The sequence below is a fragment of the Eptesicus fuscus genome, chromosome 19 (genome assembly GCF_027574615.1).
Source record: "Eptesicus fuscus isolate TK198812 chromosome 19, DD_ASM_mEF_20220401, whole genome shotgun sequence".
Taxonomy (NCBI): Eukaryota; Metazoa; Chordata; class Mammalia; order Chiroptera; family Vespertilionidae; genus Eptesicus; species Eptesicus fuscus.
Genome location: NC_072491.1, coordinates 4,022,754 through 4,042,597, shown reverse-complemented (window position 1 = coordinate 4,042,597; position 19,844 = coordinate 4,022,754). Strand labels below are relative to the sequence as shown.

Sequence of the window (19,844 nt, the reverse complement as noted above, 5' to 3'; positions counted from 1 at the left end):
GATGTGCCCCGAGGGACGGGCAGGCTGGGTGGAGGAGCACTGGCACGCGGAGGGCTCCCCAGGAGTGTCTGGGACACAAGCTGTCCCTTCATAGTCAGCAGATGGGCTCAGGCAGGGAAATTCGAGTCGGGCCCCGAGCGTGAGCTGATGCTGCACCTTCTGGCTCACTTTGCACGGAGCAAAGCTCAGACCGATCGGGCTCCCCTTCAGGAAGGCCCAGGCAAGGTGATCTAGAGGCTCACCTTTCACACTTAGCCCTAAAAATAACCTTGTAGTGCCCGACCGGCATGGCTCAGCACCCACCTATGAACCAGAGGTGACGGTTCGATTCCCGGTCAGGGCACATGCCTGGGGTGTGGGCTCCATCCCCAGTGGGGGACGTACAGGAAGCACCCCATCAGTGATTCTCTCTCATTGTTGATGTTTCTCTCTCTCCCTCTCCCTTCCTTTCTGAAATCAATAAAAAAATATTTTTTAAAAATAGCCTTGATGTGTTGAGCTTAGTGGGAGGCAGGGCCTGGTTTCACGGTCTCCCTCCAGCAGGGCCCCCACCCCGGCCCTGGGCCTTGGCAGCACACGCTGCTCCCATCACCCTGAGAGCCTCAGCCGGCCCTGGGAACACCAGCCCCACCCTCCGAGGGCCGTGTGCACTGGCAGGAAGGGTGGCGACTCCCGGTGGGGGGCAGCTTGGTGCCCAGGGGGCAGTGGTGGGAGCCGTGACCTCACAACAGGTTGGGCCCAGATTTGTCCCCTAGGCAACCGGCAAAGGGGGCATTCATATTGTGGGGGGGGGGGGGGACATGTTGACACAGCAGATGCTTAGGTTGTTGTAACAAAATACCACAGACTGGGAGGTGCTTGAACAACAGAAACAGTTTCTCACAGTTCTGGAGGCGGAACGTCGGAGTTCAAGGCGTGGCTGGTGCGGTTCCCGTGAGGTCCTTCCTGGCGCGCAGACAGCTGTCTTCTCAGCGTCCTCACTCGGTGGAGAGAAGGGTCGGGGGGGGAGAGCAAGCGAGCTGTGGTTCCCCTTTTCTAAGGACACTAATCCCACCATGGGGCCCATCCTCATGACCTCATCTGACCTCCAAACACCACCTCAGTGGGATTAGGGCTCCAACATGGGAATGGGGGTGGGGGTGGGGGTGGGGAGGAGCACAGACATTCGGTCCATAACACCATGTTTTTTGGTCGTTTAAGAAATATTTGCATTAGGTTAGTTCTATGATTTACTGAACATTCATTTTCACTAGCAAACACTTTATTCTAGACAAATAGTGGGTTATAGCATATTTAAGGTACACTTTTCATTTTAAAGTAGTTTAAGAATATTATTGTAGCAAGTGGGAGCTACAACACTGGGGTGGTGATACTGATAAACAACTCTGTGTGTCCCATAAGCGAGATGCATACACCCTCTGCGTTGAGCAGAGCTGGGCTTGGGAGGGGTCCCAGTCGATGCAGCCTGACGTGTCAGATCAGCGGGGGCACTTCCGGGTCATCTTCAAAGCCTGGATCTTCCTCACATGGCATGACTTTGGGTTCGGGTTGGACCCTTCTGGGTGCGGGTGCTTTCCCTCCGACTATGTTAGCCACGTCGGGGAACGAGTGCTTGCTGGGATCCACCTCTAGTTTCTCAGTTTGTCTGCTTCTAGAGCAACTAAAAAGGCCAAAGGAAATTGGAACATCATTTAAAATTCAATCACAAACAGATTCAACTCGCGCATTCATTTCTGCAGCAAACGTGGGAAAGTACTACCCCGACAGCATAGGAACACCAATAAGGGGCTGTGCCTGGTTTTCCGTGGCTCGGAGCCTTGTAGAAGCACGAGTGTGACCTTGGAGTGTGACCTTGGAGTGATGGGAGTGTTAACAAAGTGCTACCGGGCTGTGCTAACGCCCAGGCAGCTGTGGAGCGGTCAGCTGGTCCGAGGTCTGCTCACCTAAGTCCAAGTCTGCTTACCACAGCCGGGATCACAGTGGAATCACTCCAGGCGGGTCTTACTCCTGAGTGTCGCTACTAAGGCTCATGGACCTGCTGGGTCAGACAACCCAACCTGTGGTGGTTCGGTTACACTACAGGTTCAGGTGCTTAGCCAAGCTCCGCCCACCACGTTCCTCTCCCACGAGAACCTGCTCCCGCTGCCCACACCCAGTGCTCCCAGCAGCAGCTGTAGTGAAACACAGTTAAGAAGCCCCACTGGCCAGGGATTCCCATTGTAACAGTCGGTGCAACTCGAGATCAGGGGCGGGGAACGTCTGGCCCGCGGGCTGTATAACGCCCATAAAATCATTGGGCCTTGTTGGAAGCCGCCCATTGTCTTCACTAGCAGAGAGGTGTGGACAAGGAACCCAGAAGGCTGGTCAACCTTGAAGCTCTGAAAGGTCAGAGCCAAGCACCCACTGTCTAGTTGAGACAAAGGGAGCTGAAGCAACTTCCACCTTTTAGTCTTATGTAAATCCTTACTGATGGGCTGTCATTGGAACTGCCTGCCTAAGGGCTATGGGTGTATCCCAAAACCTGAATAAAAGGGACGGCAAGGCCGGAGCAGAGCGGAGTCCTTCCTCTTGAGCTGGGCTCCCGCCTGGCCCCCAATATTTCCAAATTAATATTTTCTAGTCTCTTTCATTTGTGTGCGGCCTCCTCCAGAACCCGAACCCTGAACCACGCAGGACATGGGGGGGACACTCACTTTGCCTGGCCTGGCCAAGGCATCAGGGGTGAGGTGATTAAATGTTTGACCAAATACAGCAGGCTAATTTTTAAGCTGATAATTTTGTGTGGCACACGGATGATATTATAAACATCCAAATGGCCACTGGCAGAAAGAAGGTTCCCCACCCCTGGTCTAGATAATGCAGGCTGCTGGGCTGCTTTTCTGGCCATTTCGATTCCACAGGCCTGGACTTGGGCGCAGTGAGCAGTATTTCTATAAAGTTCCCCCGGTGATTTTGCCAATCAGTCAGATTATTTTGGAATCACTGCACCATTCATCTAGTCCGTTATTCCATAGATACATGCTAAGTGTCTACTATATTCCAGACACCAGCCACCCAGTGGTCCGTGCAGACAGACAGGTCCCCTGGTAACTACATCCAACAGTGTAGTAAGACCTTGATTGTACACTACAAACTATGCAGGAAGTTATAGTTTCCAAGGACCTACATTAAAATCATTATTAGCACTGACTGATGTGGCTCAGTTGGTTGAGCATTGTCCGTGCACTGAAAGGTTGCCAGTTCGATGCCCGATCAGGGCCCTTGTCCTGGTTGTAGGCTCGATCCCCAATAGGAGGCATGCAGGAGGCAGCCAATCCATGTTTTGCTCTCACATGTATGTTTCTCTCTCTTTCTCTTCCTCTCTCTCTAAAAGAAAATCTTTAAAAAATATTTAAAGTCATTATTAAATAGAGTTCTACTTTTTAATTACTAGATTCTTATTTAAAAGAATAAGAATAAACCACTATGATATCAGTGGTTTAATTAAGTAAACACCCAAATCATCTATTAAAATTGCGTTGTCCTTGACCTTGTGGAAAAACAGCCTCTCTCGCTGCCCGAGTGTCTCCTGGGCCACAACTTCCGGTCTCAGTCACAGAGAGTGGGCTCAGCCAGGACGGGTTATCTGCCGCTCTCCCACCTCCGAGGCCCAGGGCTAACTGGCAGGCGGGACTTTAATTACTCATGACGCTCTGGGTAAGGAACAGCGAGCAGCCAGGCCTGGGGTGCGAGGGTCGCACTAATCCCCACAGAGAGAGGCGGCGGCTCTTCTCCCTGCTGCTTCCCCCTCAGAGCCCGAGGCCTGAAGCCCAGGTGCCCAGCGTGGTCTTATCCACCATCTGGCTGCCAGAAGCAGAACTGCTAAGTCTCGTAAGAATAACTGGAAGACAAAATTAATATACTTACTGCCAAAAAAGGAAGCAAAAAAAAAAAAAAAAAAAACCCATCCAAGATGGATTCCTTCTATTAAAGAGCATAAGAATCGTGATATGCGGGCTGGCATACTTGGCCCAAAGACTCCCGTTTCCAGCTGAAGTTTTTCTTGAGGTCATGAAGAACCTGACCAGATAACTAGGAACCACCCCAGATCAGAAAGAACTTAATGAATGCAGGAGCGCAGAGGGGAAGCAGATCCTGAAGCCACTTTTGCCCGAGGGCATCTGCTGGGTCCCCGAGGCTGTGCTTTGGTCACGCTGAGCCCATGGAGTCCATGGAGTCCGGGGACAGAGGCCAAGGTCCTGAGCAGGCCAGGTGGGCAGTCTTACGGGGCGCGGGTGGGGTCTCGGAGGGCTTCTCTCGAGTAGGAGGGAATAAGAAGTGAGCCCGCCTCCTGGGGCTGTGAGGAGGGCTGCCCAGAGGGGCAGAGGAGAGCTGAGTTGTCACCACACGCTGCCATTTCCATAAGACCTGGTGGTTTCCATGGCAGCTGGTGGGTAAAACCCTCAACCTGGACTTTAGAGTCAAGGGGTTCCACACTGGCAGTGCCTTAGGGTCTGCCCCAGAGCACCTGCCGCGGCTTCCTGGCCGAGCACCTCCGGGGACGGGCCAGGGCCCGGGGCAACGTGGGGAATGAAGTTTGTCGGTGGCTCAGGAGCACCACACACCAGGCATGGTGGCGAGGTGATCGATTCTTATCAATAAAGATGAAAATCACATCGGAGGTGCTACTGGGAAGAATGCGCAAAGACCCCTCTGGTCACCGAGTGTGACCACAGTGATGACGGGTTTCCTGGGCGTGAAAACCGGCTCCAAACGGCTTGCGCCACTGGGCTTCCCATCTCGACCCGATCCCTCCCAAATGAGGTGCTATCTTTACATGGCTGATGCTGCTGGGGGTTAATTATGACCGTGACTATTCATGACAGTCACAGTGCCCGTGAGTCTCTGTCAGTTACACGTGTGTCTGAAATGGAAATCACGGCTGGGACACACGTGAGTGGGTTTCCAAGGTTAGCAACAGCTCCGCACTTCCCAGTAGGAACTGAATTCCAGACCTGTTCAAACCACCCCGTTAGCAGCCCCTGCAGACTCCGACAGCTGTCTGAACGCACGCACGCCTGGCTGCTTGTATGATGCGAGAGATGAATACAGCCCCTGCTCAGGTGTTTTTATGAGGACAATCCCAGCACAGACATTGGGGTCACCAAGACAGTGAGCATGGGTTTAAAATAGACACTGCCATCTGGACGGCAGGAGTCTGGAACCATGGCAAGTAGAAGGAAAGTTGAAAGAATTGGGATGTTCATTCTGAGGAGGAATTGGGGAATAACGAGAGCTTTGTCTGAGATACTGTAAGGGGCACCCCTGCCTGGAGGGGGCTGGAGGGGAGCTTTGTTTGAGGGTCCCAGGGGGCAGAGCCGGACTCTTCAGTGAGGGATCAGAGAGGCTTGCTAACGCCAGGAAATACTCAAAAGGGGCGAACATTGTCTCGAGAGGGTGAAGGTCCCGGTGGGACAAAGCTTAAGCCAAGGCCGGACGATGACCTCTGATCAGGAGGGCGACAGGAGGAGACACGATGGGGCCTCTGGCCCCGGCAGCCTGACAGGTTGGGCTCCATGGGGTGACCCGTGGGCCATCCAAGGCGGGCAGTGTCGCAGCACTGCACGGCGACAAGACCTCTGCACGTTCTACACCTCCCTCTCCCTCCCGTTCCCATCCGTGAACTGAGGACACAGCTCGTGCGGGTTCAACGTGTCGGCACAGAGCAAGGGCTCAGTTGTCGCTGCTGACACCACCATCCGTATTATCGCAAGAAACTGGGACCTAGAGGGCACTGATTTGTTTCGGGGACCCAGGGTCTTGCCCATCAAGAGTCTAAGTTTTGGGAACTAACCTCCATGGTATGACTCACTTTGAAACTTAAATAATTGTATCTCTTTGGGAGAGAATGAGATGACGACGCCAAAGACAGCCCAGGGGGCGGTACCTTCTGCCTGTGTGCTCTCTGCTGCCGGCCCCGGTGCTCTGCGCAGGCGTGGCCGTCCGCGGGCCCCCTGTGATTACTTCTCCCACCTGGAACAGAAACACGGCACACGCTAAGGGGTGTGCTACGCTCTGATATGTCTTTTAAAATATTACATATGAATATGGATGTATTTTCAGATGCTAACGTGCTTTAATTTTCACTACACGGTCCAGGGCAGTCTCACTTTGCACTCTGCATGTGGCCTGAAAGGGTGTAACACAGAAGAGATCTGTTCACTATAGTCTCCCAAGGCCAGAGCTGTTTCATTTGCCAAAGGACTCGCTGGGGGATGCGGGGAGTGAGTTCGTTTGCTAATGAGTTTCCTGAGCGCCAGCAGCAGGCCCCACCCTTTGGGGAGTGTTGGGGACCCAGATGGGACCGACACCCCGCCCGGAGGCGCTCCCTGCGAACGTGCTGCGGCGGAAAGCGCTCTGAGCCGGGACCACGAGTCCCCGTCTTCCTGGCTCATTGGGCTCCGGGCTCTTCCTCTGAGAAATGAAGGAATTAGATGTGATCTCCAAGGAGCCTCCTGGTCTGAAAAATTCTGTGATGTTACCGCTTCTTTTCACTAAATGACCTCAGTGCTGCGCATGGGAGGGAGGTCTCCACGACTAAAACCGATCGATCCGATCCAACAAACGTCCATGACAGCTTGCTCAGACCCAGGACCCTCCCCAGGAAGCTCGTCGAGAGAGGGGCGGGCGGGGAGGCCGTGCGGGTGCGTGTTCGCCCGGCAGCACGCTGCGCCACGCTACTGTGCGAGCCAGGCCGATTACACGTTTCACTTACCGAACCCCCCAACTCCCCATGTCCCCAGGAGACGGGGATTGCGCATAGGCGGCGAGAAGGAATGTGAACAGTCCTGGCCTCCTGCTGCCTTGGGACCAAGGTGGGGGCCTCCACCCTTTCTTTTCAAGGGAGAGAGAGATCCAGAGTGTCCATTCCTCTCTCCACCCTGATCAGCAGCTTCTCCGTGGCAAGGGAATGCTTCATTTACTGGGCACATCTCACTGGTGGGCAGGTTACTCCTCTGACAGGTGAGGGACACATTTTAATTATGCGAATGAGGCCAATGCTAGTGAAAATTTACTGCAGCATGACTTCCAATAGCCAAGATCTGGAAGCAGCCCAAGTGCCCATCAGCAGATGAGTGGATAAAAAAGCTGTGGTACATTTACACCACGGAATACGATGCAGCTGGAAAAAAGAAGGAACTCTTACCCCTTGTGGCAGCTTGGATGGACCTGGAGAGTATTACGCTAAGCGAAATATGTCAGGCAGAGAAAGACAAGTACCATCTGATCTCACTCATATGTGGAATCTGATGAACAAAATAAACCAACAAGCAAAATACAGACAAAATCATCGAGAGAAGGCTGACAACTGTTGGAGGTTGGGGGTGGAGGGACAGAGGAAACAAGAGAGAAAACTCATGGACATGGAACACGCGTGGTGTCTGCTGGGAGGGGGAGGAGGGAAAAGGGGATAAATGGTGATGGAAGGAGACTTGACTTGGGGTGGTGAACACACAATACAGTGTACAGGTGATGTGTTGTAGGGTTGTGCACCGGAAACCTGTATCATTTTGATAACCAGTGTCACCCCAAGAAATTCAATAAAAAGGAAAAACATTTTAAAAAGATAATTTGAATTTCTTCTTAAAGTTGGTGGGATTAAGTAAATGATAAGACTGTGTAATAAAAGTAGATATTACAGAAAAGAATATCAGCTTTAAGAAGAAAGCTCTTGAGCCCAAGGTCAAGTTTTGTATCGCTCCATGTTGCAAATGCACCAACCAGAACGGGAGCACAGGCATAATGAGAGTCTTAAAACACCCATTTCTAACACTGCTACTTGTCACGTCACAAGTGCAGACAAAGATCCTCTGTGTTTACGGAAATGCAAACAGGATCACAAGTGCGGGACTTTCTTCGCAGAGAATTTGCTGTGCCCCAGAATCTAAATGTGCTCCTTCTTCTTAAAAGCTATTTTCAGCTCAGTTAGTTTCAAAGGCCCCTTTCCGCTGAAAGTTAGGAGGGAGTGAGCGCTCAGCCGTGTGAGAGATGCTAACGCCGACATCCACACGAACAGGAGGTGAAACTCTGCGGGCGAGAGAGACTCCTTCTCTGAGCCGAGGACCGTGGGCTCGGAGCTCGGAGGCAATGACCTCAGGCCCCTGCTGTGCCCGCCGGCTAGGGCTGCTCTTCCTCTGGGAAGCCATGTTCATGAACTTTTTTTTTTTTTTTAATTTACAGAGAGGAAGAGAGAGGGATAGAGAGTTAGAAACATCGATGAGAAACATCAATCAGCTGCCTCTTGCACACCCCCTACTGGGGATGTGCCCGCAACCAAGGTACATGCCCTTGACCAGAATCGAACCTGGGACCCTTGAGTCCGCAGGCCGATGCTCTATCCACTGAGCCAAACCGGTTTTGGCAACATCAAGCAACTTATTCATCTGTGCTAAGCATGCTCAAGAGCGACTACAGACAGGCGGGGAGGGCCAAAAGACAGCATCCTACCTAATAAAATGGTAATATGTAAATTACCATCACTCCTCTACGCCCACGATTGGGCCAGAGGGAGGCGCAGGGGGCGGGACTCGGGGTGGCCGGGGTAGCCGATTGGGCCAGCAGGACGCTGAGCTCGTGTCGCCAGTGGCGGCACAAGCTCAGCGTCTGCGCCAAGGCTGTGCTGCGGAACAGAAGGGGCCTCGCTGACGTCCCACCATGGACCATCAAAAGTGGGGGAGCTGGGTGTCTGTCTGCTCCGGCACCAGGCCTTTCGGAAGCCTCCACCGCGCCGGAGGCTTCTGAAAGGCCTGGTGCACCAGTGGACAAGCACCCAGCTCCACCGCGGTCGAAAGCGAAAGTATGTAGGGGACCCTACATGTGCATGATTCAATCATGCACTGGGCCTCTAGTGTTTAATAAATTAGGTAACGTGGGACTAATGGTTTCCTTACTCCACAGAGAGGAATGTAAGCAGCTACCTGAAGTCTGGTTGTGGGAGAGGCACGAAGGTACAGATGAGTGTTTTAAGGATGTCAAGCGTCACTTTAACACTCGCAGAGCCACGCCAAGGACTATCCTGCAGCCGGCACAGTCCCTCCCGACACCTTCCTGACAGGTGACGCCCGGCCTTTGCTTAGTGCCCCGGGATGAGGTCGCACTGCTTCCCGAGGCAGCACACCGCACCGAGACGGCCTCTGTTCACTTTGCCAAGATGTGTGTGGCTGCTTCACCGGCTATGAGAACTGCGGACGCGAGATGCCGGGGCCAGGTGAGCCGTGTCAAAAGCCAGTGAACAGGTGCCAGGGAGAGAGACGTGGCTTTTCTTCCCTACGTTGAGGTTGAACCACAGAAATGACCAGTATCTGATCATTTCTGACCCACACAGCAGTGACTTCACATGGTTCAATGTCAGAGTTATTTGTGTGAAGTTGAATGAGAAAGGGCCGACATCACTGCTTTTCAGATGCAGACTTGCTGGTGGCAAATGAAAGGAGTGACTGGGCAAAGAAAACGGGGTGTAATCAGACGTGTTTGCTGAGCCTGCTTGACACTGGGACGTAGGAATGGGGCGAGGGCAGATCTGGGCCTGCGGGGATGATGGTCAGAGGCGTCAACAGGGAAAAGGCGGGAAGAAGGACCAAGGAGCCCAGGGTCATTCATTGTTCTCCCCACAGCAATTCTCACAGCGCTTTCTTCATGCCAGGCTCTTAATACATCTTTGAGGAATTGAATAACTATTTTAATTGCTTGATTAATAATGCATTCATTGTCTAAAGTTGTGCATGATGCAGAAAGCTTCCTATTTCTGAGTTCTAGCACCCTACTTCCACGTTGGGACAACCCAACAGACTAAGTAATTCCCTCCCCTGGTATTAATACCTCCCAGGTATTTATGGGGGCATCAGCATTTTGTTTGGTGTGTACATCTCACCTCTTCGCCCATGCCTCAGAGGTAGTTTCTAAAAAGGTCTCCCCATTATTTTCCTCGTAAAACTTCCGCACTGCCCATGCCCATTAGATACCAGTGCCCTTGACATAGGCCCTTGGTCTGATGGGCGGGTGGGGGAGCAGGATTAGTTAGTGGGTGGGCCCTCAACCATGGGCCCGCCCTACACTGAAATGGCAGCTGCTTCCACCAATCCTGTAGCAGCTCCAGAGACGGTGGGTCACATAAACTATCCACCTACTTACATATCTCTGGTGTTTATGTTGATTGGTTAGTTACCCATAATTCTGATATTGAACATTTGAATATACAAAGTTCAGATTCCTATAACAAAGTAATCCTATATAATAAAAGGCTAATATGCAAATCAACCAAACTGGGGAACAACTGGTCGCTATGATGCGCACTGACCACCAGGGGGCAGACACTCAATGCTGGAGATGCCCCCTGATGGTCAGTGCACTCCCACAGGGGGAGCGCCGCTCAGCCAGAAGCTGGGCTCACGGCTGGCGAGCACAGCGGCGGTGGCAGGAGCCTCTCCTGCCTCCACGGCAGTGCTAAGGATGTCTGACTAATGGCTTAGGCCTGCTCAGAGGGCCTAAGCCATCAGTCAGACATCTCCTGAGGGCTCCCGGACTGCGAGAGGGCACAGGGCGGGCTGAGGGACCCCTCTAGGTGCACAAATTTCATGCACAGGGCCTCTAGTATTAATATAAAACTTTAGAATCTATAAGACATTTTTGTTTTCCTCTCGTATTAGACTATGTTTATATATATATATATATATATATATATATATATACTCTTTGAACAGATAAAAATACATATAGAAGTCAAACATTTCTGAAGTATATTCTATCTCAAATAAGTACATACATAGCAGCAAAGAAAAATTTAATTTTGAAAAAAACACACAAACAAACACAAAAATACTAGCTTTGATTCCAAAGTTACCCAACTTGTCGGAGGAAATTTTTAAAAGGTGCGATTACTGATCTTTCTATGTGAAATCAATATTGACAGTTACAAGACTTTGAAGTAAAAGTAGAACATGTCTAACTAACAATAGGTCCTTCAAAATTCTTTCATGCTTGTAAGGTGCAATCTCATTTGACACCCATAACACAGCCTAAAACGGAAAATATTTGAGGAAGTTAGGACGAACATCAAGGGTGATAATGATGTTTAAAAAGAAGAGAAAACATCCTTTTACAGTCTCACTAGAGAGTCTGGTGGAAATGTCCTCCATCCACATGACCACCCTGCTTGGTCCACGCCAGCAATAGGGCGGAAGTGCTGGGACATTTATACCACCCCTCCCCCACCCCATCACCCCCACAGCAGGAGCAGCCATCAGCCACAGAGCCTCGGGGCTGGTGTGCTCCATCCCAGCCCCATCGATCCTTGGGCAGAGGGATCCGATCCGAGGTGTGCGATCTGCACCCTAGAGCTGCTGGCTCAGTAGGACACTGCCTAGGGGCTGCTTCCCTTCCCTGCTTCCGGACCAGCATCCCCTCACTTACCAAACAGACTGCTGCACTCACAGCTCTACACTAGATTCCGCTTCTGGGAGACCTCAAATTAAAGCAGTGTGTTACAGTCTGTGTCTCACAGTTTCACACTGCAGCAACCGTGGGACCTCAGGAGGAAGAGAACAGCCTGGTCTAACCAGACTCCCAAACACTGACTGCGTTTCTCCTGGCTCCCGCTCATGTCTCAGTGAGCGCCCAGCTTAACTTTGTGTGCTGTGGGCTATTTGAAAAAAACAACAATTATCTCTCTGTTTATATATCTCTATCTATCTATCTATCTATCTATCTATCTATCTATCTCTATATCTATCTATCTATCTATCTATCTATCTATCTATCTATCTATCTCTTATCTATCTCTATCTATCTATCTATCTATCTATCTATCTATCTATCTATCTACCTACCTACCTACCTATGAGTCCATGGCAACGTTAACTTCCTTACTGGGTTTGTGAGGCATGTGTGGGTGGGTGGTATTCACCTAAGACTACCTTCATTCAAGTCAAGGCCCAGTTTGGGAACCATTTAGACAGGCTGCAAGACCTTCTGAGGATCGGGTGTCCTCTCATTGACCTCCCTCCCAGGTCATGATCCTTCAGTCATATCGCCAAGTAGGGGAGGTTTCTAGAACCCCAATCCATGGCAGCCTCTGAAATGTGACTCTTTTCTTCTCATCCCTGCAAACATGGTTTGTGTCCTCGGCCATTCCTGCTGGATCAGTGGGCGGCAACTGCTCACTATCTTAGCAGGTACTAACATTCCTGAGATGTTTTAAAAATACGTAGTCTGTCTCCCTGAATTTTCCTCATTGTGTTTGCTATTCCTGATTCTCTAGTTGGCAAATGGCAGATGATGGAGACCTAAAGGTGTTATTTAAAATCGTTAGATTAGAAGAGATTATGTGGGGATGAATGCACATAGAGAAGAGAAGGGGTCCCAGAATTCAGTGACCAGGCCTGCCAACGCTCAGAGGCCTGGCCAGGAGAAGGAACCAGCAAGCAAACAGAAATGTCTGTGCTAAGAGTTTAGCTGTAAAGCAGGTCAGGGCACTAAATGGAAGGGGGCGTTTTTATTGTGCTCTGTTGTTAGGAAGGGAGATGGCTCAGCATGTTTCCTAATGTAAGACGTGGAGCAGCCGAGAGAACAGGGAACTGTCGGAGGGGCAGAGGTCTCTCCAAGGCCAGTGGAAACAGGACCCACACACACCTGGGGGGTTTGGATGGATCACAGACAGCTCATTCGTAGAGTCAGGAAGGAAGGCCTAGCAGGGGAAGACAAGAAGGATGAAGTATGTGGAAGTTAACCTGATGCTTCTGGAAGTTTTAGGAATGAGGAGTAGCGTTCTAGAAAATAGTGGAAGTATGAATGGAACAGGATGACCCAGCAGCCCTCACTGCAGACCCACCTGAAACCATCACCCGGAGACTAGAGGTGAATTCAGGGTGGCATAGGCAAGGCTATCTGAGCAAAAAGTCCTGAGAAATGGATGTCCAACCGATAAGGAGAAGGGCATCTGAGACAGTGTTTTTTAGAATCCTGGCCTGTAACAGTGACCTTCACAGTGACCTTCACCTCTGTGCGCACTGGAGCAGAACTGAGCAATATGTTCACCCACTGGAGCTGTAAATATATTTTGCTGTTCTGGTCGCATGGCAACTTCCTTAATCTCGGTTAACTATTCTGCAAGAACCCCAAAGGACGGAGCATATTCCTGGAGTGTCCCTGTAACTTGTCCGTTGAGGGCCTAGATGGGAGTTTAATTTAATGACTTGACGCAAGCCCCTCGGTGAACGCAAATGTTCAGTGAAGTCCGGTTAGGCTGGCCTGGGATGAGATCAGGTGCCCCTCGCTCCCCGGCCGCTGAGGGGAGACTGTTTACAGGCGTATAACTCAGTCTGACCTCACACTTAAGAAAATATACGGAAGGCCAAGCACAAACTCTAGGAAAATGTAATGCGGGAATTCCCACTCAAAATGGGAACCACAACTATATGTATGGTACCTGCAAATATGTAGCAACTCTAGAGAAAAAAAACTACAAAAACACTTCTGAGAGACATAAAGTAAGAGTAATAAATGGAAAACATACACTATTGGATATGTAACTTTTATGGTCTTCAGGTGTATTGAACATGAAAAACTTACAGACCTAAAAACCGAGAGGATCATGGAGAGAGGAGGCTGTGTGTATCTGAAAGATGCATTAGCAGCGGCAGCAAAGGCTTCGGATCAGCTACCTGCCCCCGGCGACAGCACACGAACCATGATCTCCTTTTGGGAAGTAGCAGCTGCCGTTTAGTCTTTGGCTTTTCAGTTAGAATGGAAGTTTACACACACACACACACACACACACACACACACACACACACACACACACACTGCTGATCACAGTGTTATACAAATGCCTACATCAAAGTCCTTAAGTTATCTCTTCCATTTCCCTATAGGATATTCTAATTAGCACACACTTCCTTAATTCGTTGCCGTCACCAAGGACAATTCGATTCTTCCAGTTGTGTTTATTTTTTCGCTTGACAACAAATTGTACTTGCTGTTTTATTGCCTCCGAGTGAAAATACATAGATTACCCATAATCAATCTGTGGCAAAACTGGCTACAGGAAAACGAAGGATTATTAGATCATTATCGAAGCCTCCCTGGGCGGTCAAGGGCAGACTCGCTGCGGCAGTCACGCCCGGCCCGTCTCCTTCCCTTCTTCACAAGCCAAACCCCATGTTAACTGGCTTATCTATTCTTCCCCTTTGAACCGAGTGACTCGGGCAAAGCTGACCCACCCCGAGCTCATGGCATGAGATGACAGTAACCAAACAGAAAACAATGGACAGACAACAAAGCACTACCATCTCTTTGGCCAGAGATCGGTTCCCTTGTCCAGGATTGAACTAGACTCAATCGGCCTAACCAACCAGAGGACCTGCTATTCCGCAGCGACCGGAGAGATCTCTTTGTCTCTTTCTCTGATTCATAGCAAAAGTACATCTACGCCACCCCTCCCCCCAAAGAGTAGGCAAAAAAGAGTTTTAGTTAAAATAATATCTTGTCACCCTAGCTGGTTTGGCTCGGTGGATAGAGCATCGGCCTGTGGACTGAAGGGTCCCAGGTTTGATTACGGTCAAGGACCAAGGCTGACGCTCTGGTCTGCAGAGGCAGGGCTGGCTGCCTCGGAGACAAGAACTCCTGGCAGGACCAGTCACCCTGGGCCCCGGCCCCGGCCCAGTCCCGGCTCTCTGTTCTCCTGGGTCTTCGTTCTCCCGCCTGAGCTGGAGGGAGTAGACTTTCGGGCTTCCTCAACCAGAAGAGCCTGGATCAGAAGTCCTAATCAGCCCTGGCGGGTCAAGCACCTGCGGGAACCAGCGTACCCAGACGTGAAGTGGACCCCAATGCCGTCCCCTACCTTGGGCATGCAGACGACCAGATGCCCTGTCGTCTGAGACCTTTTAGCAGAGCTGCTGTCAGGTTTGACCTCTGCCGGAAGGACGAGCTGAAACGGCTGAAAGTGAATACCAGGTGTCAGGGAACAAGTGCATCTGACATGAGAGAGTGGCTGCTTGAGGAGGTACTTTCGTTACAAGTTTAAGACTCAACATTCAATTTTTAAAGACGAGCTTAGATTTACTAGAAAAACACTAACACATGGGCCGTGCTTGACATGCATGATCTGTTTTACCTATTTTAATGAATAGTCCGTGTAAAGAATAATCATCAATCAAAATCAAATGAAACCCTCGTCGGTCCATTTTTGTTAACGTGGCTGATAAAGAATTTGCGGATAAAAATCACTGTCATAAGACATGAACATGTTTCCATTTTAAAGTCTTCAAGCGACCTCATATGAATGATCAGAATTAGCACAGACTCCTCTTTCAAAAATGATGAAACTACACTTACTATGAATGGAAAGCGTTGGCAATTTAAATTTAAAATGGGCATACTATTTAAATATAATTTCAAGTGTAGCCTATGACACATATAAAAGTCAACCGTGGACAAAGTACCCACGCAACAGACACAGGATAAACATATTAATTTATGCAGCCACACAGTGGTCAGCAAGCATTCCTGCTGAATACCCCTCCCCTGGCAGAGTCACGTGCCTAAGAAACAGCTCTCTGATTGGCTTCCTCCTTTTCCATTTTAATATTGCTCTAAAAAAATGTTCAGGCAACTAGCGTAGTCCAAGGCGCCAGCCCACAGGGCATCCTTACCTTTCCCTTGACCGTTACTCGCACGTAAGTTGGCTGCACGTCAACATTGATCAGAGAGGTATCCATGTACCTTGAAAATTCAACACATGAAACACAGTCAGTCTTGTGAGTTTCCAAGAACATTAAGTTCGCAAACAAATTTACAAATACAAACCCACGCTTATGGGACCCCTTTAAATGGAGAGATGCCGGAAACCAATCATTGTCCCACTAATAGATGTGACAGGGAATCCGAAGGCTGGTCAACCTTAATTGCTCTGAAAGGTCGGAGCTAATCACTCATTGTTTAGTTGAGACTTTGGTAGCTGAAGCAGCCTCCACCTGTTAGTCTTATGTAAATTCTTGCTGATTGGCTATTATTGGAATTTCCTGCCTAAAGGATATGGGTGTATCCCAGAACCTTAATAAAAGGGATAGCAAGGCCAGAGCAGTGGTAGTCCTCCCCCTAGAGGTGGGCTCCCACCTGGCCCCCAATATTCCCAAATTAATTCTTTTCTAGTCTCTTTCATTTGTGTGCGGCCTTCTCCAGAACCCGAACCCTGAACCTGAACCCCGAACCACGCGGGACGTGAAAGGGGTTCCCACAGAGAGAGTTTAAAATGTCCATGCTAAACAGGCCTTAAAAAATTAGCTTTGAGTTAATCCTCAGACCAAAGGAAATGCAGTGTATCAGCAATTTCGTTTTTAGACCCTCGAGTACACTTGGCATTGACTGCCCCTAACCCAAAAATATCAGAGGTCTGAAACGTCAGAGGCTTGCAAAAACCAGCTTGCCATGGTCTTTCATGAATATTTTATTTTAAGCCTCTAAGGCTGACGTGAATCGCCAGGAATGCTGACTGCACTCTGCTCGGGGCCTGCAACCCTGGCCCCGCTTCCTTCGCTGCTCTGCATCCCTGGCGTTGCCCTGCAGCTGCCCGATAGCATCTCCCCCATGGGCTTTGCTTCCCTGGAAGGCATGGCCTGCTGAGTGAGCAAAGTCTATGGCAGTGACCCCGGGATCGGGTGGCAATTATTCTCCTTGACTTTCTGAGCAAATGAAAGATGTAGATTTTACCTCTCTCCTTTAGCCAAACACTATATTTATACATTGTTTCTAAATATACACTGAGTGGCCAGATTATTATGATCTATGAACGCATAATAATCTGGCCACTCAGTGTATATTCTATATAATAAAAGGCTAATATGCAAATTATCCCCTCAACCAGGAGTTCGACCAGCAGGCAGGCCAGCCAATGGCCCATGTCCCCTCCCCGAGCCAGGCTGGCTGGACCCCACCCATGCACGAATTCATGCACCGGGCCTCTAAAATACACACACACACACACACACACACACACACACACACACACACTGAGTGGCCAGATTATTATGCGTTCAGAGATCATAATAATCTGGCCACTCAGTGTATATGTACTTTTTTTTTCAGAGAGGAAGGGAGAGAAATATCAATGATGAGAGAGAATCATTGATCTGCTGCCTCCTGCACACCCGCTACTGAGGATCAAGCCTGAAACCCGGGCATGTGTCCTGACTGGGAATGGAACCGTGACCTTCTGGTTTATAGGTTAACACTCAACCACTGAGCCACGCCGGCCGGGCTGCTTATATATTTTAAAATACTGATTGTGAAGAGTAGAAAATCCAGTGATGTTCAGGTTCAGGGAATGTGTCTGATCTCAAAAATCAGACACATTCAGGCAGGTGGGGAGCCTCGGGGTTACGGGTACCGGCTTCAGTCACACACGCCTGAGAGGGAGGACTCCCACCTTCCTGCTTTAGTACCTTGGACCCCGTTCCTTCACCTCTCTAAGCCTCAGCCTCCTCATCTGTAAAATCAGATAAAAATAGTGCCTGTTCCCTGAGATAGCTATGAAGACGCATGCCTGTGGCCTAGTACATAGTTAGCGTTTATAAAACATCATTTTATTTTTATAAAATCCTGGTACTAAAAGGTAGAGTCAAGGTTTCCTAAAACTTCGGGTTCAGTATCTTCACATGAATGGGTGGCATCTTCTTTCTCATGCTTAGGGCCTCTGAAGGTGTGTCCACCTGGCCTGACTGGCGAGACCTGGGCATGCGCTGCTTTTCTCTGCCTCAAACACCCTCCTGTCTGTGCTGTGCCGACCTCACCGCTTCTCATCCCTGGATTTTCAGTGCTCAGATCGCTGACTTTCCCTCACTCTCTGAAAATTTACCCGCTCCTGGATAATTCCAGGATAATAAGCCCTCCTAGTTCACCGGGTTATGAGAGACCGAATAAAATAAGAGCATGAAGAAAAGCCCTTCAAAAGAGAAGACCTTCATTATAATTCACGTGTACAAATGCTGACTCCCATCATCAGTATTCACTCACTCCTTCCTGTACTTACTGAATTCCCACCAGGTACCAGGCACTGTTTTAGGTGCTGGAGACATAAGAAGGGGGAAACAAACAAAACGAAGTTCTTGCCTTGACCATAGATGTTTAAAAATACAAGTAAATTTCTAGTTTGTCAGGTAGAAATCAAAAAGTTGGAGGGGGGGTGGTGGGGAGGGACAGAGAGAAGTGCTGGGAGAGGAGTGCACACTATTTTTTTTATCAAACCAAGTTTCATTTCAAAATGTTTCACAACTCAAGAGATCGCAACAGGTAGAAGTGCCGTTAAATAAATGCACAATAAAATGTCTTTACCTGTACACAGCCAGGTCCAGGATGATCTGGTTGCGTTTCTCATCATCTTTCAAAGAGAAGTCAAGTCTAAGGAATAATCCATTTTGGGAAAAAGAAGAAAGAAAAAAAAAGATGACGTCTTTAGCAATACTTTATAGATAGCTTCGTCCCATTACCAAAAGCTAATTTCATAATTATTATAATTTCCACTGACACACTTATTTTGGTAGCTGAACCATGTCTACATTGATTTAAAAATTTCATCAGACACCTATAATGTGTTCATAATTTGTTTGTTTACATTGTTTAAATGTGCGGATCTCAAGGTAAATTACATACAAAAAATGAGCATTGGTGCAGGGACAGAGACATCTGGTGGTTAAAGTTTTCTTTTCCATTTTATTGGAGTTAGCTAGGAGCAAACTCAAACACTGGAAATATTCATGGAGAACTAGATGCTGTATTTGGCTCCCCTTATCCAACGTGCATGCTAGTCCTTCAGTTTTAAACGGTCTTGTCTCCTTTTCCCCGGCCATCTTTTTTCTTCTCCCTTCACTGTTGACTTTTCCATCGCCTTGGGAAATGCTGAGACGCTGCCCATTATTTTATTTTATTTTATTTTTCTAAAAATATTTTTTTATTGATTTTAGAAAGAGAGGAAGGGAGAGGGAGAGATAGAAACATCGATGATGAGAGAGAATCATTGATCGGCTGCCTCCCACACACCTTCTACTGGGGATCAAGCTACAACCCAGGCAAGTGCCCTGACTGGAATGGAACTGTGACCTCCTGGTTCATAGGTTGACCCTCAACCACAGAGCCACACCAGCTAGGCCAGCCCATTATCCCCTCCATTTCACAGATGAGGAAACAGGGGCTCAGAGAAGCTGACGCCGCTGGGAAAGAGGCCACGGGCCCGGCGAGGCAGGATTGTAAAGGTCTCTCAGCTACACCAGGCCAAGCCCTCATTGTGACTCCCATGCTGTGCAGAATCACTGTGCCAGAGTTACTTGGTCAATTTTATTTCCAGCACTTCACTTACCACATTGTTCTGTAAAATACATAACCCAGCAGTCGTAAAGAACATCAGCTAAATCGTTTGGAAAATGTAGCATTAGCCACAGGTCTGGCTGTCAGCAGTATGTCTGCTTGTAGCAGCCACTCTCCTTGATTCCAACAGTCCAGCTGTACGGGACTTCAGTGACTCAAATGGCCTATGCATTTTTTAAATCTCATTTCGGGAGCTTTTTTTAATGTGCTGGCCCCTCTGCCTTAGTTGCTATTCCCCGATGTTCCAGCCAGCCAACCCAAACTCTCCCTTCATACAGCACTTGAAAGGTAATTTCAGAGGTTTCCCATGGCAGAGATTGCATTCATTCCCCACGATCTGCTTTCCCTTTCTCACTAGGAATAGCACTCCCGATTTTAACTAGGAACAGGGCTCTGCAGAGTAAAGACTACATTTTCCAGCCTCCCTTGCAGCTAGATGAGGTTATGTGACT

At 49.2% G+C, this 19,844-nt stretch overlaps 1 protein-coding gene across 2 annotated transcripts in view; it reads right to left on the bottom strand.

Annotated features, from left to right (window-relative positions):
- Positions 1-1,243: 1,243 nt before the first annotated feature.
- Positions 1,244-19,844, bottom strand: part of DNAAF11 (dynein axonemal assembly factor 11) — a 36,618-nt gene continuing 18,017 nt past the window's right edge. For both annotated transcript variants that reach the window (XM_028132783.2, XM_028132784.2), the window contains 5 exons: positions 18,364-18,429; positions 15,687-15,756; positions 14,876-14,971; positions 5,927-6,012; positions 1,244-1,660 (listed from right to left, as the gene is read on the bottom strand). In XM_028132783.2, the coding sequence (XP_027988584.2) occupies positions 1,474-1,660; positions 5,927-6,012; positions 14,876-14,971; positions 15,687-15,756; positions 18,364-18,429 (505 nt within the window). In that variant the 3' untranslated portion in view covers positions 1,244-1,473. The remainder of the gene's footprint in view (positions 1,661-5,926; positions 6,013-14,875; positions 14,972-15,686; positions 15,757-18,363; positions 18,430-19,844) is intronic.